Genomic DNA, 16145 nt, shown 5'->3' on the forward strand with positions numbered 1-16145 from the left:
ATTGGAGTCCAGAGGCCCTGAAAAAAAACTTCATGAAAAATCAACAGTCAAGGACATCATCGCAGAAAAATAGCACATAGGTAGGGCATTTGCCTTGCACATGGCCAACCCCTTATCGACCCCATTTCGATTTCCAGAATCCTATATGGTCAGACAGTCCCCCAAGCCTGCCAGGAGACCATTTTTCCTTTTCTTTTTTAATTAATATCAGGAGAGATTTCTGAGCGCAGAGCCAGGAGTAACCTCTGAATGCCACCAGCTATTGACCCCCCCCCCAAAAAAAAAGTTAAAGAGTGCATGCAACCAAATACTACATACCCAATGAGTACTAGTTAAAAGATTAGATATAGGGGGCCGGAGAGATAGCATGGAGGTAAGGCGTTTGCCTTTCATGCAGGAGGTCATCGGTTCAAATCCCGGAGCCCAAAAAAAAAAAAAAAAAAAGATTAGATCTAAAGAAAAATACCCCAAGGCACGTTCACAGTGACATCCCACAGATAAGGATGAAAAATACTGAAGGCAGCAAGATCAAAAAAAAAGAATTTGATGTACAAGAAGCATCCTTAAGGTTTACAGCAGATCTGTCCAAAGCAACCCTCAAGGCCCAAAGGCAGTAGTGGGATATAGTGATAAAACTCAATGAAATGAATGCTTCAACAATAACCCAGCCAAGAAGAAAAAACAAAACAAAGCACAGTAACCCAGCAGACTTATATTCAGCTTTGAAGGAAAGATACACAGCTTCACAGATAGACAATAGCTGAGGAACTATATAGACTCAAAACCAACCTTAAAAAGAACTGCAAGGTCTACTTTAAGACAAGGCAAACCCAATAAATACTTACAAAAAGATGACACTAAATCCTATGACAACCAGGGCCAGAGCAATGGCACAGTGGTAGTGTGTTTGCCTTATATGCAGTTGACCCAGGATGGACCGCAGTTCATCTCAGTGTCCCATATGGTCTCCTGAGCCAGGAGCGATTTCTGAGCACATAGTCAGGAGTAACTCCTGAGTGTCACCAGTTGTGGCCCAAAATCCAAAAAAAAAATTTCCATGACAATTATCTCTTAAAGTCAGTAAACTAAATGCACCAGTTAAGAGACACTGAGTGTCAAAATCTATCAAAATATTGAATTCAACATATTGATGTCTCCAATAAACACATTTGAATAATCAAAGCAAACATAGACTCAGTCAAAGGTTGGGGAACAATCATTCAAGCAAACAGATCCCTTAAAAGGGCAGGAGTGGCCATGTTTATATCAGATGACACATACTTTAGACTTAAAAAGGTGATAAGGGACAGAGATGGACACTTCTTTTTTTTGTTTGTTTGTTTTTGTTTTTTGTTTGTTTGTTTGTTTTTGGGCCACACCCGGTGACGCTCAGGGGTTACTCCTGGCTATGCGCTCAGAAGTCGCTCCTGGCTTGGGGGACCATATGGTATGCCGGGGGATCTAACTGCTGTCTGTCCAAGGCTAGCGCAGGCAAGGCAGGCACCTTACCTCTAACGCCACCGCCCGGCCCCAGATGGACACTTCTTGATAAACAAGGGATATATGCACCAGGAAGAAATCACACTCTTAAACATATATGCACTCAATGAGGGATCAGCAAAATAAAAGAATCGCTGACTGATCTGAAGAAAGACATCAAGTAACACAATAATAGGAGACTTCAGCACTTCCCTGACATGCCTTGATAGGTCAACCAGGCAAGAATATACAGCTCTGAAGGAAGAAATGGAAAAGAATGACTTTGTAGATATATGTAGTGCTTTCCATCCCAAGAAAAAGCTGTATACACATTCTTCTCCAATGTATATGGGCTATTCTTGAAGATAGACCACATGAGAGCCATAATACATACCTCCATAAAATCAAGAGGATAAAAATTGTCAGAACTACCTTCTCAGGTAATTTATGCACTGAAATTAGAGGTGAATTTCAAACAGACACAGGGAAAAAAATTTAACAACTGGAAATTAAACGGCTTGCCACTGAACAACCAGTGGGTCAAAGAGGAAATCAAAAGCTTCATTGGGGCCGGAGAGATAGCATGGAGGTAGTGTGTTTGCCTTGCATGCAAAAGGACGGTGGTTCAAATCCCGGCATCCCATATGGTCCCCTGAGCCTGCCAGGAGCGATTTCTGAGCATAGAACCAGGAGTAACCCCTGAACGCTGCAGGTGTGACCCAAAAACCAAAAAAAAAGTTTCTTGACAGAAGGTTGTTCAAATCTCGGCACTCCATATGGTCCCATGAGCCAGGAGCGATTTCTGAGCACAGAGCCAAGAGTAACCGAGAGCCGCCAGGTGTGGACCCCCCCCCAAAAAAAAAAGTTTCCTCAAAACAAACAAGAATGATTACACAAATTATCAGACTTTTTAGGATACAGCAAAAGCAGTAGTAAGAAGCAAATTTATAGCTTTACAAGCATTCATCAGGAAGGAAGAAGAGGCCTACAGAAATAATTTAATGGCAGGGAGCCAGAGAGATAGCATGGAGGTAGGGAGTTTGCCTTGCATGCAGAAGGGTGGTGGTTTGAATCCCGACATCCCATATGGTCCCTTGAGCCTGCAGGAGCGATTTCTGAGCGTAGAGCCAGGAGTAACCCCTGAGCGCTGCCAGGTGTGACCCTAAAACCAAAAAAAAGTAATAATAACTTAATGGCACAACTAAAAATTTGGAAAAAGAACAATGAAATGAGCCAAAAACAGACAGAAGAAAATTATAAAGCTTAGATCAGAAATTAATGAAGTGGAAATAAAAAATCCAAAAGATTAATGAAAGTGAGAGTTGGCTCTTTGAAAATAAGACAGACAAACCATTAGCCAAACTCAAAGGGATAGAGAGAAATGTAATAAAGCAAATTAGAAATGAAAAGGGGTATTACTACAGACATTACAGAAATTCAAAGGGTAATCAGAGATTATGTCGCAAAAAAATAAGAATCTGGAAGAAATGGATAAATTCTTAGACTCCTATAACCTCTAAAGGTTTAACCAAGATGATCTGGCATATCTGAACAGACCTATCACTGTTGAGGAAATAAAAATGGTAATCAAAACTCTTCCCAAAAACAAAAGCCCAGGCCCAGATGGATTCACTAGCAAAAGCTTTCAAACTTTTCAAGAGGACCTACTGCTAGTCCTTTTCAGGGTTTTCCAGGAAATTGAAGAAAAAGAAATAATCTCAAATAGTTTTGATGAAGCTAATATCATCCTGATACCAGAAGCTTAGAGAGGTGCCATACACACATACAAAAAAAAAAAGAGAACTACAGACCAATATCCTTGATGAACACAGATGTAAAGATCCTCAACAAAATTCCAGCAAACAGAAGTCAATGTCTCATCAAGAAGGTAATATACAGTAAACAAGTAGAATTCATCCCAGAGATGCAAGGATGGTTGAATACTCAAGTCAACCAATCTAATATACTATGTCAACAAAAGGATAAAGAAAAATTATATGTTCATATCAGTAGAAGTAGAGAAAGCACTTGATAAAAAGTCCAACACCTTATCAATAAGATGGGAACAGAAGGAACATTTCTCAACATAGTCAAGGCCATTTTTTCTGAAGCCAATAGCAAACATTACACTCAGTGAGGAAAAACTGAAAAGCCCTTCCTCTAATATCTGCCACAAGACAAGGCTGCCCCTCTCGCCACTCCTATTCAACATAGTACTGGAAATACTTGCCACAGAGATTAGGCAGGAAAATTATATCAAGGGCATTAAGATGGGAGGAAGGAAGAAGTCAAGCTCTCAATTTTTCAGATGACAGGACACTTTATTTAAAAACCCTAAGACTACCCAAAAAGCTAGAAGCAATAGATTTGTATAGCAAAGTGAAGCTATAAAATTAACACATGAAAATAAATAACCTTCTTATACACAAATAATAATAGAGAAGAAATAGACATAAAAAAAAAACAGTGCTGGACCAGAGAGATAGCATGGAGGTATGGCATTTGCCTTGCAGGCAGAAGGATAGTGGTTTGAATCCTGGCATCACATATGGTCCCCCAAACTTGTCAGGAGCGATTTCTAAGTGTAGAGCCAAGAGTAACCCCTGAGCACTGCCAGCTGTGACCCAAAAAACAAAACAAAACAAAAATGCCATTCACAGTGATAAAAAAATAAAATTCAAATACCTTTGTGTCAACTTAACTAAAGGCAAATGCCTTACTGCTGAGCAATCTCTCCAGCCCCTACCAAACCTATTTTTATTTAATTTGAGTTAAAAGAGGATAAGCCAGAAATCATTTGAGAAAGCTCTTTGGTAAGGGGATACTTAGGCAGTCTTTCTGTTTATTTTTATTTTGAAGTTACATTTGTTTTCAGAGCAACTCTTGGTTCTTTGCTCAGGACTCATTTCTGGTTGGCTCAGAGCACCCTACAGTAGGATGCAAGAGATCAAACCCGGGTCAGCTATATGAAATGCAAGTAGTCAACCCACTGTAAGATCTCCAGCCCCTTTTAAGCAGTCTTAATATTTTACCTAGAAGGTAATTAGGCAGATTTCCTTCAGGGAAAGGGAAAAAAAATTATATCTACTAGGAACCACAAGAAATTTGTTGTCTTTGATCTTCAGGGAAAGAATGTTGAATAACACTAGTAATTAAAACTGATACTGATGAAACACTGAGTGCCAGACATGTTTCTCATTCTTTAGTAATTTTTTACTATACTAATTCTTTGCTAATTTGAATTGTCTTGGATCAAAGCAGGACATCATACATATGAAGCATGCTTGCTCTACCACTGAGCTATATTTCTAGCCTCTGTTGATTTACATTTTATATTTATTTCCTTTTTCTATTTGGGTTTTGTTGTTGTTGTTTTTGGGGAGTATCATACCATTGATATTCAGGGGGCTCAATTCTCAGGAAATTTTGTAGTGTTGAAAATCAAATCTGGGCCTCTGCTTGCAAAACATGCTTAGCCCATTGAGCTTTCTTTCTCTGGGCTACATTTTGTCTTATAACTTTATAAGATAAGTAATACTTTCTTTCATTTTACAAAAGAAATATAAAGAATTCATCCAGGGGCCGGGCGGTGGTGCTAGAGGTAAGGTGCCTCCCTTGCCTGCGCTAGCCTTGGACGGACCGTGGTTCGATCCCCCGGTGTCCCACATGGTCCCCCAAGCCAGGAGCGACTTCTGAGCGCATAGCCAGGAGTAACTCCTGAGCGTCACGGGTGTGGCCCAAAAATAAAAAAAAAAATAAAAAAAATAAAGAATTCATCCAAGTTACATATTACTGCTATGTGATGGAGTCTGGTGTCAAGCTCACTCTAAACTCATTCTAAAGTCCTTGTGTTTAATAACTGTTTTAAATAATTTCATAGGATGAAGAGACATGAGATGATAATCATGGCTTACTAAAGGAAAACTATCAGTAGGAACCTGTTGATTGATTGAGCTTGAAAATATTATGTTTTCCAGTTTGTTTTGAATATGGATTTATCTGGGAAGAAAGTGAAACTACATATAGAGAACTGTGGGCAAATCAATGTTCCTGTGAATGGCATGGTACATTCAGTCCAACTCAAGAGGGCCATCATGATGATGCTCCACTAGAGGGTCATGTCACCCACCATTGTTGACCTCTTTGTTCTCAAGTCCCTGTTCAGGCACCAGATGTGGAAAAAATCCACACACAGAAATCCCCTGGGGAATGGGGAAGTGGGTCTGGAGCAGGACTGCCACAGGGAATAATCCAAACCAGGCTGAAGAGAGATGAAACAAACACAGGTCTGGGGACCTTCCCACCACATGGAGTAAGAGGCAGAGGCTATCTGGAACCACAGTGTTTATTGGGAAGATAGGACCACCCCCCGTGGATGGGGACAGGGGATTAATGTAAAGAATCTATCTAGAAGTTTTTCCTGCCTGGATAGGTCTTTGACATGTAAAAGAGGAAGCCATTATTGTTAAGGGTGAAGGCCAATATTGTTTAGGTCACAGGGGTCCTCAAACTTTTTAAACAGGGGGCCAGTTCACTGTCCCTCAGACCATTGGAGGGTTTTCTATAGTAAAAACAAAACTTATGAACAAATTCTTATGCACACTGCATATATCTTATTTTGCAATGAAGAAACAAAACAGATACAAATACAATATGTGGCCCGCAGGCCATAGTTTGAGGACCATAGGATTCTGAAGGCTGGTTAGCCCAACGAAGAACCTTAAGGGAAAACTGATATAACAATCAGCTGAAGTTGCTCAGAATCTGAATTAAGTTGGTAACTGAAAATGTAGAGAGAATAGAATGGGAAATTGCTGAACTTGACAGATTAGCTGATAGAAATAAAAAAAGGTGGAAAATCTAGCTCTGGATTCTAATTCTAGTGTCATTACCTGGGACATGGTATTACATATAGCAAGCAATCCTCCACCTCCTTGTTGTAATGTAGCTGTCAATTATATGATAAAAATGTTTATATTAAAGTAGTGATTAAGTTGTCTAAGTATAATTTTCTTTTTAACTTCTCTAATAAAGTGTGAAATTAGTATTCTTAAAGGCTGGACTGGCAGCCCTAGAACTCATCTATAAATCTACAACACGAGTGTACCACTGTGACACTGTGATAGTGACAATCCCAGCATCTCAGCACTCTATCTTAAGCCTCATTCTCACCTGTAGAGGGTACAGGAATTTAGAATTACTATCTTTTAGACTTCCAACAAGTTTGATGGTCTGTGCTGACTGGCTAAATTTGAACAAATGACCCAGATGTGAGAATCTGTGTATTTCCTATTTTTATCATTTATACTTTTCAGCAAACTCTGTATCTTGGTAGCTGTAGATATTTTATTGTGAGTTGCTGCATATTTGCTCTTTGTATTTTATTTCTAGGTACAGGTTTACCTCAGAAAGTCTTAGGAGCAACTGAAGAAGTGGGTGGTAAGAAACATATAGAAGACACTATTTCTGTGGCATCATCTTTACATTCTACTCCTCCTGCATCTCCTCAAAGTTCCCCTCGCAAAGGTAAGATAATAGTTCAGGCTAGCTCTTATTACTCAAGATAGCCCTTTGTGGCACATATTTAGCTTTTAAATATATAGTAAAAATAGGATATTTGAAGAAAAATATGACTTTTAGTATTTAATGAACATTTGTGATCTGGATTGAGGTGCTTTCCAGGTATGTAGGTAGGAATCCTTTATAATATCCTTTTAATATCCTTATAATATCCTTTTCAGAGGATATTATAGATAAGACCAGAAGTTAAAATTGTCTTGTGAGGTGTGCATTTCTTTAAGTTACTAAAATTATATTTACATTTCAGTGGAGTTTTTATAAACAAGAAATTCTATATAATACTGGGAAAAAGAAAAATAATTTAGGTTGATATATTTCTTGCTTTAGTAGTGGAGTATTACTTCTTTTTCATTAATCAGGATTTAAAATTATCTAGTTATGGGGCTGAAGAAATAAAACAGCAGCCAAACTGGGTTTAATACCAAGCACCCATTTGGTCTCCTGAGCCTCATTAGGATTGATTCTTGAGCACAGAGCCAGGAGTAAGCCCTGAGCACCATCACTGATGTGGCCCCCAAAAACCAGCAAAATAATTAAAATTACCTGTGTCCTTAGAGAATTTTATAATTATACCTCTGTAGACTTGTGATAAAAATCTGAACCTGTTATACTTATTTTATACTGTAGATTTACTAGCTTTTATTGACTTACCTGAGTATTGTGCATATAGATGCCATGAACATGTAACAATCTAAGTGGTGTGTTTATTATTTACATTGGCCTCTTCATACACACCATACTCTGGTGGGGAGGGATGCAGACTTTCTAGTTCTGATTTTGTTTTGTTTTGTTTTGTTTTAATATGGAACAGTTCACAAATTTGCATGTCATCCTTGCGCAGGGGCCATGCTAACCTTCTCTGTATCGTTCCAATTTGCTGCCGAAGCGAGCACTAGTTCTGGTATTTATAAATATAAAAGAATCTCTTAAGTACAGTACTATTTATGATAGAAGGAAGATTTTAAGAATTTTATTAGCAATGAGAAGTTTTTAGAGTCATCTTCTGCTATACTCTGGGTTTTTGTTGTTGTTGTTGTTGTTGTTATGTGTTTTGTTTGGGGGGCCACATCCAGTAATGCTCGAGTTACTCCTGGCTCTGCACTCAGTAATTACTCTTCATGATTCTGGGGAACATATAGAATGCTGGGGATCGAATCCAGTCAGTCACATACAAGGCTAACACCCTACCCAATGTACTATCTCCAATCCCTTAGCTTCATTTTGTCATCTCACTTTTGAGGGTTCTTTTCTTTTTGTCAGCCATGGGTCAATATAGCATAGTAAAATGTAATATGTCAGACTTGAGCTTCAATCCTGCCCCCCACTGATAAGATCAGGTTTTCTTTTATTCTCAAAGACCAGAGTTCAGTCCCCAACACCACATGTATGCTACCTTATGACTGCGCAGCACAGTCAGGTATGGCCTAAGGATACTACACACTTCTAGGCTTAAGCAGCATTGCATTACCAGGCTCTATCATTGAATCATCTGACCAGGGTGTCAGGAATGCCCCAGATACAATGAGCATTACTTAGAAAGTCCACACATCTCTCCCAAAGAAAAAGATGGAAAAAAAAGATCACCTACTATGAAGCATCATAGAGGAAAAAGCATGATAAATTTTATTTTTAAATTTATAAAGCTTGATAGTAAATGGACACGTTTATGCTTTTTTCTTCTTACTCCTCCAGGCCAGTATAGATTTATTATTTATTACCTGTTCTTTCCCCCTTTCACATAGCCAGGACTGGTAAGGATTTTCATCTAGATTTTACTGAGATTTTACTAAGAGAAATAGTCAAATACAACATAAGCTATACATATATATTTATTTACAGTTTCTAATCATTGTATTTTATACATAATTTTCTGAAACATTTCAAATGGTCATGTCTGTGACCCTACTCAAAGTTCCCTCAATCTTGTCTCAAGGAGACTGGGAATGTGAGTGCCCAGGTGGTTGAATAGTTCCCACCTCTGAACCATCAGCCCCTTTGGGAGGTTACATTGTATATAGTTCTCTAACTAGAAAGCTAGTTGAAAGAATTTGGTATTGAATTTGGTATTGTTAGATTTAGGAACAAAAATTTTCCTGGTGCTTTTTTACCCAACAGGAATCTATTTCTTACCATTGGAATAAAAAATTCTTTTTGTTCCTTATGTCAGTTATGTGGCCATCACTCAGAAATGATGTTTATATAGATTTGTGAGCATTTTCTTCAAAATTTTTATTTTTGTCACACTCAGTGGTGCTCAGGGCTGACTCCTGACTGTGCTCAGAAATTACTCCTGTTAGTCCTCAGGAGACCATATCAGATGCCAAGAATCAAACCTGGATTTGCCACATTCACAGCAAGTGCATTGCCCACTGCACAGCCCCATAGAATACATTTTTAAGAATCATCTTCTAGACCTTGCTAAAGTATGAAATTAGCTCTTTTAATTTCTAGCAAAATAAGCCTATCTTCATGTTTTCACAAGTTAAATTAAATAAGTAATCACTAATCACTTTTTTTAGGGGAGGGGCAGGAATAGGGGAGGTTTGGGGAGCCATAATACCTGACAATGCTCAGGGCTTAGTCCTATTGCTATGCTCACGGATCACTCCTGGCATGGGTCAGGGGACAATGCATTTCTGGGGATAAAACTAGGGTTGATCATCTGTAAGGCAAGCACCTTCACACCTGTATTATTTCTCCAGCTCCAAATAAGCACTTTTAGAAAGTGATATGTTAAGAAGCCTTGGCCTTTAATTTTTTCCCTTGCTTAAGGAAGGCAACATCTGTACCTTCAAGATATAAAAGGATTGAAATATTGCTTTATAAATATACTCTTATGCTACTATATATACTTATAACTGGGTTTTGCTAAGCTTTTTCTAAGTATAATGTGCCCGAAAATTCTAGATAATAGTAATTTTTGAGTTATAATTCTTACTCTGATACTCTTGTCATATTTTTTCTTATGATGACGAACTTGGCAATCAAGAGTTTAAATTTTTTTAACTGCTTGTTCTAATCAAGGTAATTGTTCTCCTATTTCTGGTATACAATGACTGTGTTTTTATGATGCTATGTGATAGACCTTCCATACTTTATATGTTGGTAAATTTTTATTTTCAAAATATTAAGAGTTTAATAGTAAAAATGTTATATAACACAGACTTAATTGTAACTAATTGGAAAGAATCAACTTACCATGACAGGGTTTTTGCATCTCTCCCTCCAGTTGGCAGTATCATATCTGATCTCAGCATCCTGCTGCATCTCTCAGGGTCTTCCTCATCCCCTCCCCGTGAGTCCACCACCAGGATCAGTGGCCAGAACTGCCCCGGAATAGGTGGGGTTTACTTGCAAAAGAAAATCCGTCAGATTACCAAGAGCACAGCCAAAAGAACAGACAGGATGGAGGAGGCCACTGAGGAGAATAGAGACAGGACAAGTTGTGAGAACACAGCCAGAAAAAGAATGACTTCCCCGTTTAGAAGATTTAGGGAAAGAACTCTTTCAAGGGAGAGACTAGCCAACAGCAAAAAAGAGGACGCAGATCACAATCAAGCAAGAGAAAGCTGTGAGAAAGTGAAGGATGTTAGAAGCAACATCAAAGATGAGAAAGGGACTGACATCTTCAAACCAAATAGCCGAGGCAACACTTTAAACTGCTTCTATTCGCGATTCAAGTGTAAAAGGAGAAAGACTCTTTGAAATTATTTATTTTAGTATTAAAGTTGTTTTCATTTTGTTAATGTTAATGTAGTTTGAGTCATTTGTAAAACAAAGCTTAGATAGAGACTATTTATTAAACATTCAACAACTAGTGTAAAAGGTCCTCAAGCAACAAAGTCATTGATTTCAAGTGCCTTATTGTACTAACTGTTATTTTACTACTGTTAGTAAACTTTATACTCTTGTTTTCTGTACTTGGGTTTATTTTTCCTACTGATGGCTAATGGATCAATGAGTGACCTAATAAGCGGGTGCTTTTTTAGGAACCAGTATTTAATTTCAGTTTTAAAACACCAGTAACATTTTTATCCTATCTTCATACAATCTAAGAGATAAAGGCATGCTTTGGGAGGCAAGAAACTTGTCTTTTTTACTTTCAGTTTTTAATTAATTTATATGGTGGATTGGGTGGGTTGTTTTGATTCTTTTTTATATTGGTGCCACATCAAGCAATGGTTGGGAGAGACTGCTCTCCATAGCTCCTGGAGATGCTCTGGGATCCTTGGGGTTATGGGTATCAAATCCAGGGTTCATATGTGCAAAATATGTGCCAGACCTTTGAGTCGTCTCCCCAGCTCCCACCCCACTACACTTTTTAAATCACTCACTTTTCAATATCTATAGAGAGGAGGAAGAAATAGTCTTACCATGGCAGACTTAACATCACCTAGAAAACCTGCTAAAACATAATTTGTGTATCCCATACACACAAAAAAAATTTACCTCCTAAATTTCAAAATGCAAGGAACAGATCCAGAACATGTATTTTAATTTGCTTTATTGATGATTCTTAGAATTGACTCTTTGGTAGTCACTTGACATAGTGATGAAATCCTTTATAAAATAGCAAATCAAGGGCCAGAGTGATAGCACAGCTGTTGGGTGTTTGATTTGCATGCAGCCAAACCTGGACAGACCCAGGTTCGATCCCCACCATCCCATATGGTCCCCCGAGCTTGTCAGGAGTAACCCTGAGCGCCTCTGGCTTTGGCCCAAAAATAAAAAAGCGGGGAGGGTCAAGATTGTTCACTAGGTAAAAAAAAAATATCGCCTGCCTTTTTTTTTTTTTTTTTCCTTTTAAGGAATTTTTTCTTTTCTGTTTATGGGGCCTCACACAGCAGTGATTTCAGCATTCACTCAACTTGGGTTTCTCCTTTAGCAATGCTCAGGGGACCTGACTATGCTGGGGACTGAAGCCAGGTCAGGCATCCTGCATGAAAAGCATGTTTTTATCCTTTTGACCCATTTTCCAGACCATAATTTTTAACAGCATATCCATTTCCTTTTGAAAATTTGTTGAATCAGTTCATGAAGGGTACTGAAAAATAGGTTATTATAAGTCAGGAAGCTGCTTGTATAAGCCTATTTTGTATCTCCCATTAGCCAAATATAAATCACTTACCTTATGTGTCTTCATTTTTATTTTTGAATTAGTTACTAAAACTAAAATTGGGAGGACCCACACCTGGCAGCTCTCGGGTTACTCCTGGCTCTGTGCTCAGAAATCAATCCCGCAGGCTTGCCAGACCATATGGGTTGCTGGGGATCAAACGTTTTCAAGACAAACGTCCTATCCACTTTGCTATAACTCTGAACCCAATAAAATGATTTTTCATCACATTTTTCTTTAAAAGACTTGAGTTTTCTGTGAGAAGCTGTAGTTTCTATTAATGAGATTTTTAGGAATTGACCTGAAGTCAAATATATACCTAGTGAAAACTCAGTCTTTTGGTGATCAAGAAAACAATTGCGGAGCTGGAGGGATAGCACAGCAGTAAGATGTTTTGCCTTGCACAGGTTCAGTCCCTTGCATCCCACATGATCACCAGAGTCTGCCAGGAGCAATTTCTTAGCAGTGTCAGGAGTAATCTCTGAGTGCCACCAGGTGTGGCCCAAACCTCCCCGAACCAAAAAGAAAAAAAAAAAAAGGAAGAAGATAATTGCTTCCACTCCTTTTTAAGATTTTGCAGCAATTTTTTAATTTTTAAACAAAAATTTTTTTTAATATTTGTAACAGGTAGTTACAAAACCTGTATAACTACTTATATTTCAGATTGGATTTTTAGTTCTTCCACCTCATTCTGTCTCCGATCCTTCATTCCAAGGAATGCAAAATTAAATCTCTGGCTATCTTTTGCTTAGAGAGTTAGCCATAGTACATTATTTTAGTAAATTTTTAAATTAAATCACTGTGAGATAGTTATAAAGTTGTTCTTGATTGAGTTTCAGTCATTCAATGTTCCAGCACCCAATCCTTCACCAGTGCACATTTCCCATCACCAGTTTCCCTCCCGTGCTCCCCCCAGCTGCCTCTGTTGCAATCTCTCTCTCTCTCTCTCTCTCTCTCTCTCTCTCTCTCTCTCTCTCTCTCTCTCTCTCTCTCTCTCTCTCTCTCTCTCTCATATTGTGGTTTGCAATATAGTTACTAAAGGGATATATGCATATCACTTTACCTCCTTCAGCGTTCATTTTCAGCTCTCTCTCTCTCTCTCATATTGTGGTTTGCAATATAGTTACTAAAGGGATATATGCATATCACTTTACCTCCTTCAGCGTTCATTTTCAGCTATCATTGTCATAGTGTTCCCTTCTCTGTCCTAACTTGTCCTCCCTTCCTTTTTGTGGCAAGCTCCCTACCACGAACTAATAGCCATAAAACATATTAAAATAGGTAGATGTGGGCCCTAGAGAGAATATAGGAGATAAGATGCTTGTTTGTACACAACCAACCCACAGTCAATCCCCAGCACAGTCTGATCCTCCAAGCCCTGCTGTGAGTGATCGCTGAGCACAGTTAAGAGTAAGAAAGCCAGGGAGTTATCCCTGTTCGTCTCTGTGTATAATTCTAAAACCAATCAAATAATTAGTAGATGCTATTTTTCATAGCATTCTTATCCATCAGCCCATTATTTAATATTTTAAACAATTGGAAAGAAAAAGGAAGGTAGATCTAAGACTAATTCCAAGTATAAAACAAGGAATTTAAAATTTCCAAGACAGTTGCTTTCAACTTGAGGCAAGGCATCTTAGGTGATATAAGCAGGTAAGTATACATAGTTTAAAAGCAAAAGTAAAATTCTTTCCCTTGAGTCTTAACCCCCCCTTATCTAGTCCATCTCCAGATGATACTTTGGTTCTTGGGTCAGGCCACAAAATATTTGTTAATTAATTAGACCAAGAATGTAACTCAGAAGTCGAGCTAGAGCATTTGTTTTTCATATGTGAGATCCTGGGTTCAATCCCCAACACAGTAAAAAAAAAAAAAAAAAAAAAGTTTATGTTAATCACAGAAGGAAATAGAAGGTTAAGAAGAAATTGAAAAATTTCAAAATATGTACTTTTTAATGCTCTGTAATATATATTTAATCCCTTGTTTGATAAAATGTTTATGGTATTGTGAGAGTTTGGAAAGATGTGCCTTCAAATTAGTTTTAGTAATACTGGATTTGGACTATTTATTGAATTTGGAGTTGGATTGGTAAATGAATATGTATAGAAGATCTAGCCCTTTATTTCTATATAGACACAAAAAGATTGCTACGCACATTGTCTTGTTTTATGTTTTTCCTTGCCCTCTCCTTGACTACATATCCCCATCTCTTATTTTGTAGTTTAATCTGTTGTATTTTCTCATTTAGGTTATACACTCTTACCATCAGCTAAATCTGACAACTTATCTGACTCCAGCCATAGTGAGATTTCTTCACGATCCAGCCTTGTGAGCAATTGTTCTGTTGACTCCATGTCTGCAGCTCTGCAGGATGATCGATATTCTTCCCAGACAGTGGCAGTCCCTGAATCCACTGGGGCATTGGAAAAGACAGAGCACCCCTCGGGGATAGGAAATCACAGTCAAGTTGGCTCTGGGTAAATATTTTTGCTTTGGTTCACAGCACAGAAATGTACTCCCCAACTTTATCTTTAACATTTGAGCCTTCCCCACCATAGGATAGTTACAAAGAAGATTCATAAAAATGCATAAGGACCAAGAGTATTTTCTATGGTGCATGCAATAGTGAGTAGGGTGTGTGCCTAGAATGTGGCTGACCCCAGTACCAAATGATCCTCTGATCCCACAGCTATGATCCCTGAGTAAACTTTGAGCACCACTGGTTGTAACAAAAAAAAAATTTTTTTAATGTATTTTCTATATTAAATTGACATTTAAATACTATTTTAAAAGCTGATGGGTAATCTTTTTTTTTTTAACCTGGAACACTCCAAAAGTCTTTTATTCTCTGTCATTCCTTTAGTAAGATAGAGTACTTTCATATGACAGACATAAAAGGAAATAGTTATTCAATCAAGAGGTGAAATAAAATAACTGATAATTTTGTTAATGGAAACGAATATTTAAAGGTCAATTTCATAATTTCTTCTAGTGGGTGAAAACAAAAATATTACTTAGTTAATTGAAGGCAAAACATTTTCTTTCTCTAGATCAACAATTGTTCCATTTTCAGGATTATACTTTATTTGTAAAGTTACCATTTTTTTCCCTAACACCCTAATCTTTTCCGTATTTTTTAAATAAGGAAATTTTCACTTTCATTATTTTTATGGTTCTGGGTATTTATTTTTTTAATTTATTTATTTTTTATTATGAAATCAAAGATGCAAAGAAAGAGGACAAAGTAAAGTTACAGTGGGAAGACAACCACCCATAAACAGAATTCTCAGAAGAAATTCCTTGCTGACACCTTAATTTTGAACTTTCAGCCAAAGAGCATTAAGAAAAATAAAACAAAACCCATGCACAATTACTTTGTTCCTTAATCCCCAGATTGTAGTACATTATAACATTTCTTAGCAGTGCATAAAGCAATCTAAAGCCACAAAATTTATGGAACTCCTTTAACATTAAAGGCATAATATTTTTTTTAACAGTTCCATGCATATGCATAGTAGTTTAAGTTAACCTCAATAGTTTAAGTGATTTTTTAAGGATTAGAGTCAAAGGAGCACAGCAAAAACGGTGTTAGAGTGTTCATTGTTGTTTGCATAGGCCCAGCAAAATATTGGGGGCATGGGAAAGAAAACCCTGGCCTAAATACAAGGAGACCCTACACTTGAAGTTCTCTGGCATAAGACCAACTCTAAGCTCCAGGCATTCTAGGTTGTCCAACCCAAGTCATTGTCTGTAGTGCCAATACACTTTTCTTTTTCACACAGTCACTGTTGTTGGTGTCAGGTTAAAGATCCTGGAATCTGTGCATATCCTACATTGAAGTCAGGATGTTGTGAAGCATCCTCTAGCTTCACCTCACAATTAGAGGGCAATGCAGAGACCCTGTCCTGAAAGCAGGCCGTTGTTGTTGTTAATTCTCCTGGGTGTTAAGGGAAGTCTCTTGAGTAGGTCG

At 37.8% G+C, this 16145-nt stretch overlaps 1 protein-coding gene and 1 pseudogene across 3 annotated transcripts in view; one reads left to right on the forward strand and one right to left on the reverse strand.

Moving 5' to 3' along the window:
- The window catches only part of RAPGEF6 (Rap guanine nucleotide exchange factor 6), a 210760-nt gene that overhangs the window by 182125 nt on the left and 12490 nt on the right, over positions 1–16145 (forward strand). For 2 of the 3 annotated variants that reach the window (XM_049786707.1, XM_049786708.1), the window contains 2 exons: positions 6871–7005; positions 14424–14652. In XM_049786707.1, coding sequence (XP_049642664.1) covers positions 6871–7005; positions 14424–14652 — 364 coding nt within the window. Of the gene's footprint in view, positions 1–6870; positions 7006–10288; positions 10335–10370; positions 10765–14423; positions 14653–16145 lie in introns of those variants that run through there. The other variant, XM_049786709.1, reaches the window with a different exon arrangement.
- LOC126029216 (uncharacterized) lies at positions 7856–7950 on the reverse strand (annotated as a pseudogene).

The sequence above is a fragment of the Suncus etruscus genome, chromosome 14 (genome assembly GCF_024139225.1).
Source record: "Suncus etruscus isolate mSunEtr1 chromosome 14, mSunEtr1.pri.cur, whole genome shotgun sequence".
NCBI classification, from domain to species: Eukaryota; Metazoa; Chordata; class Mammalia; order Eulipotyphla; family Soricidae; genus Suncus; species Suncus etruscus.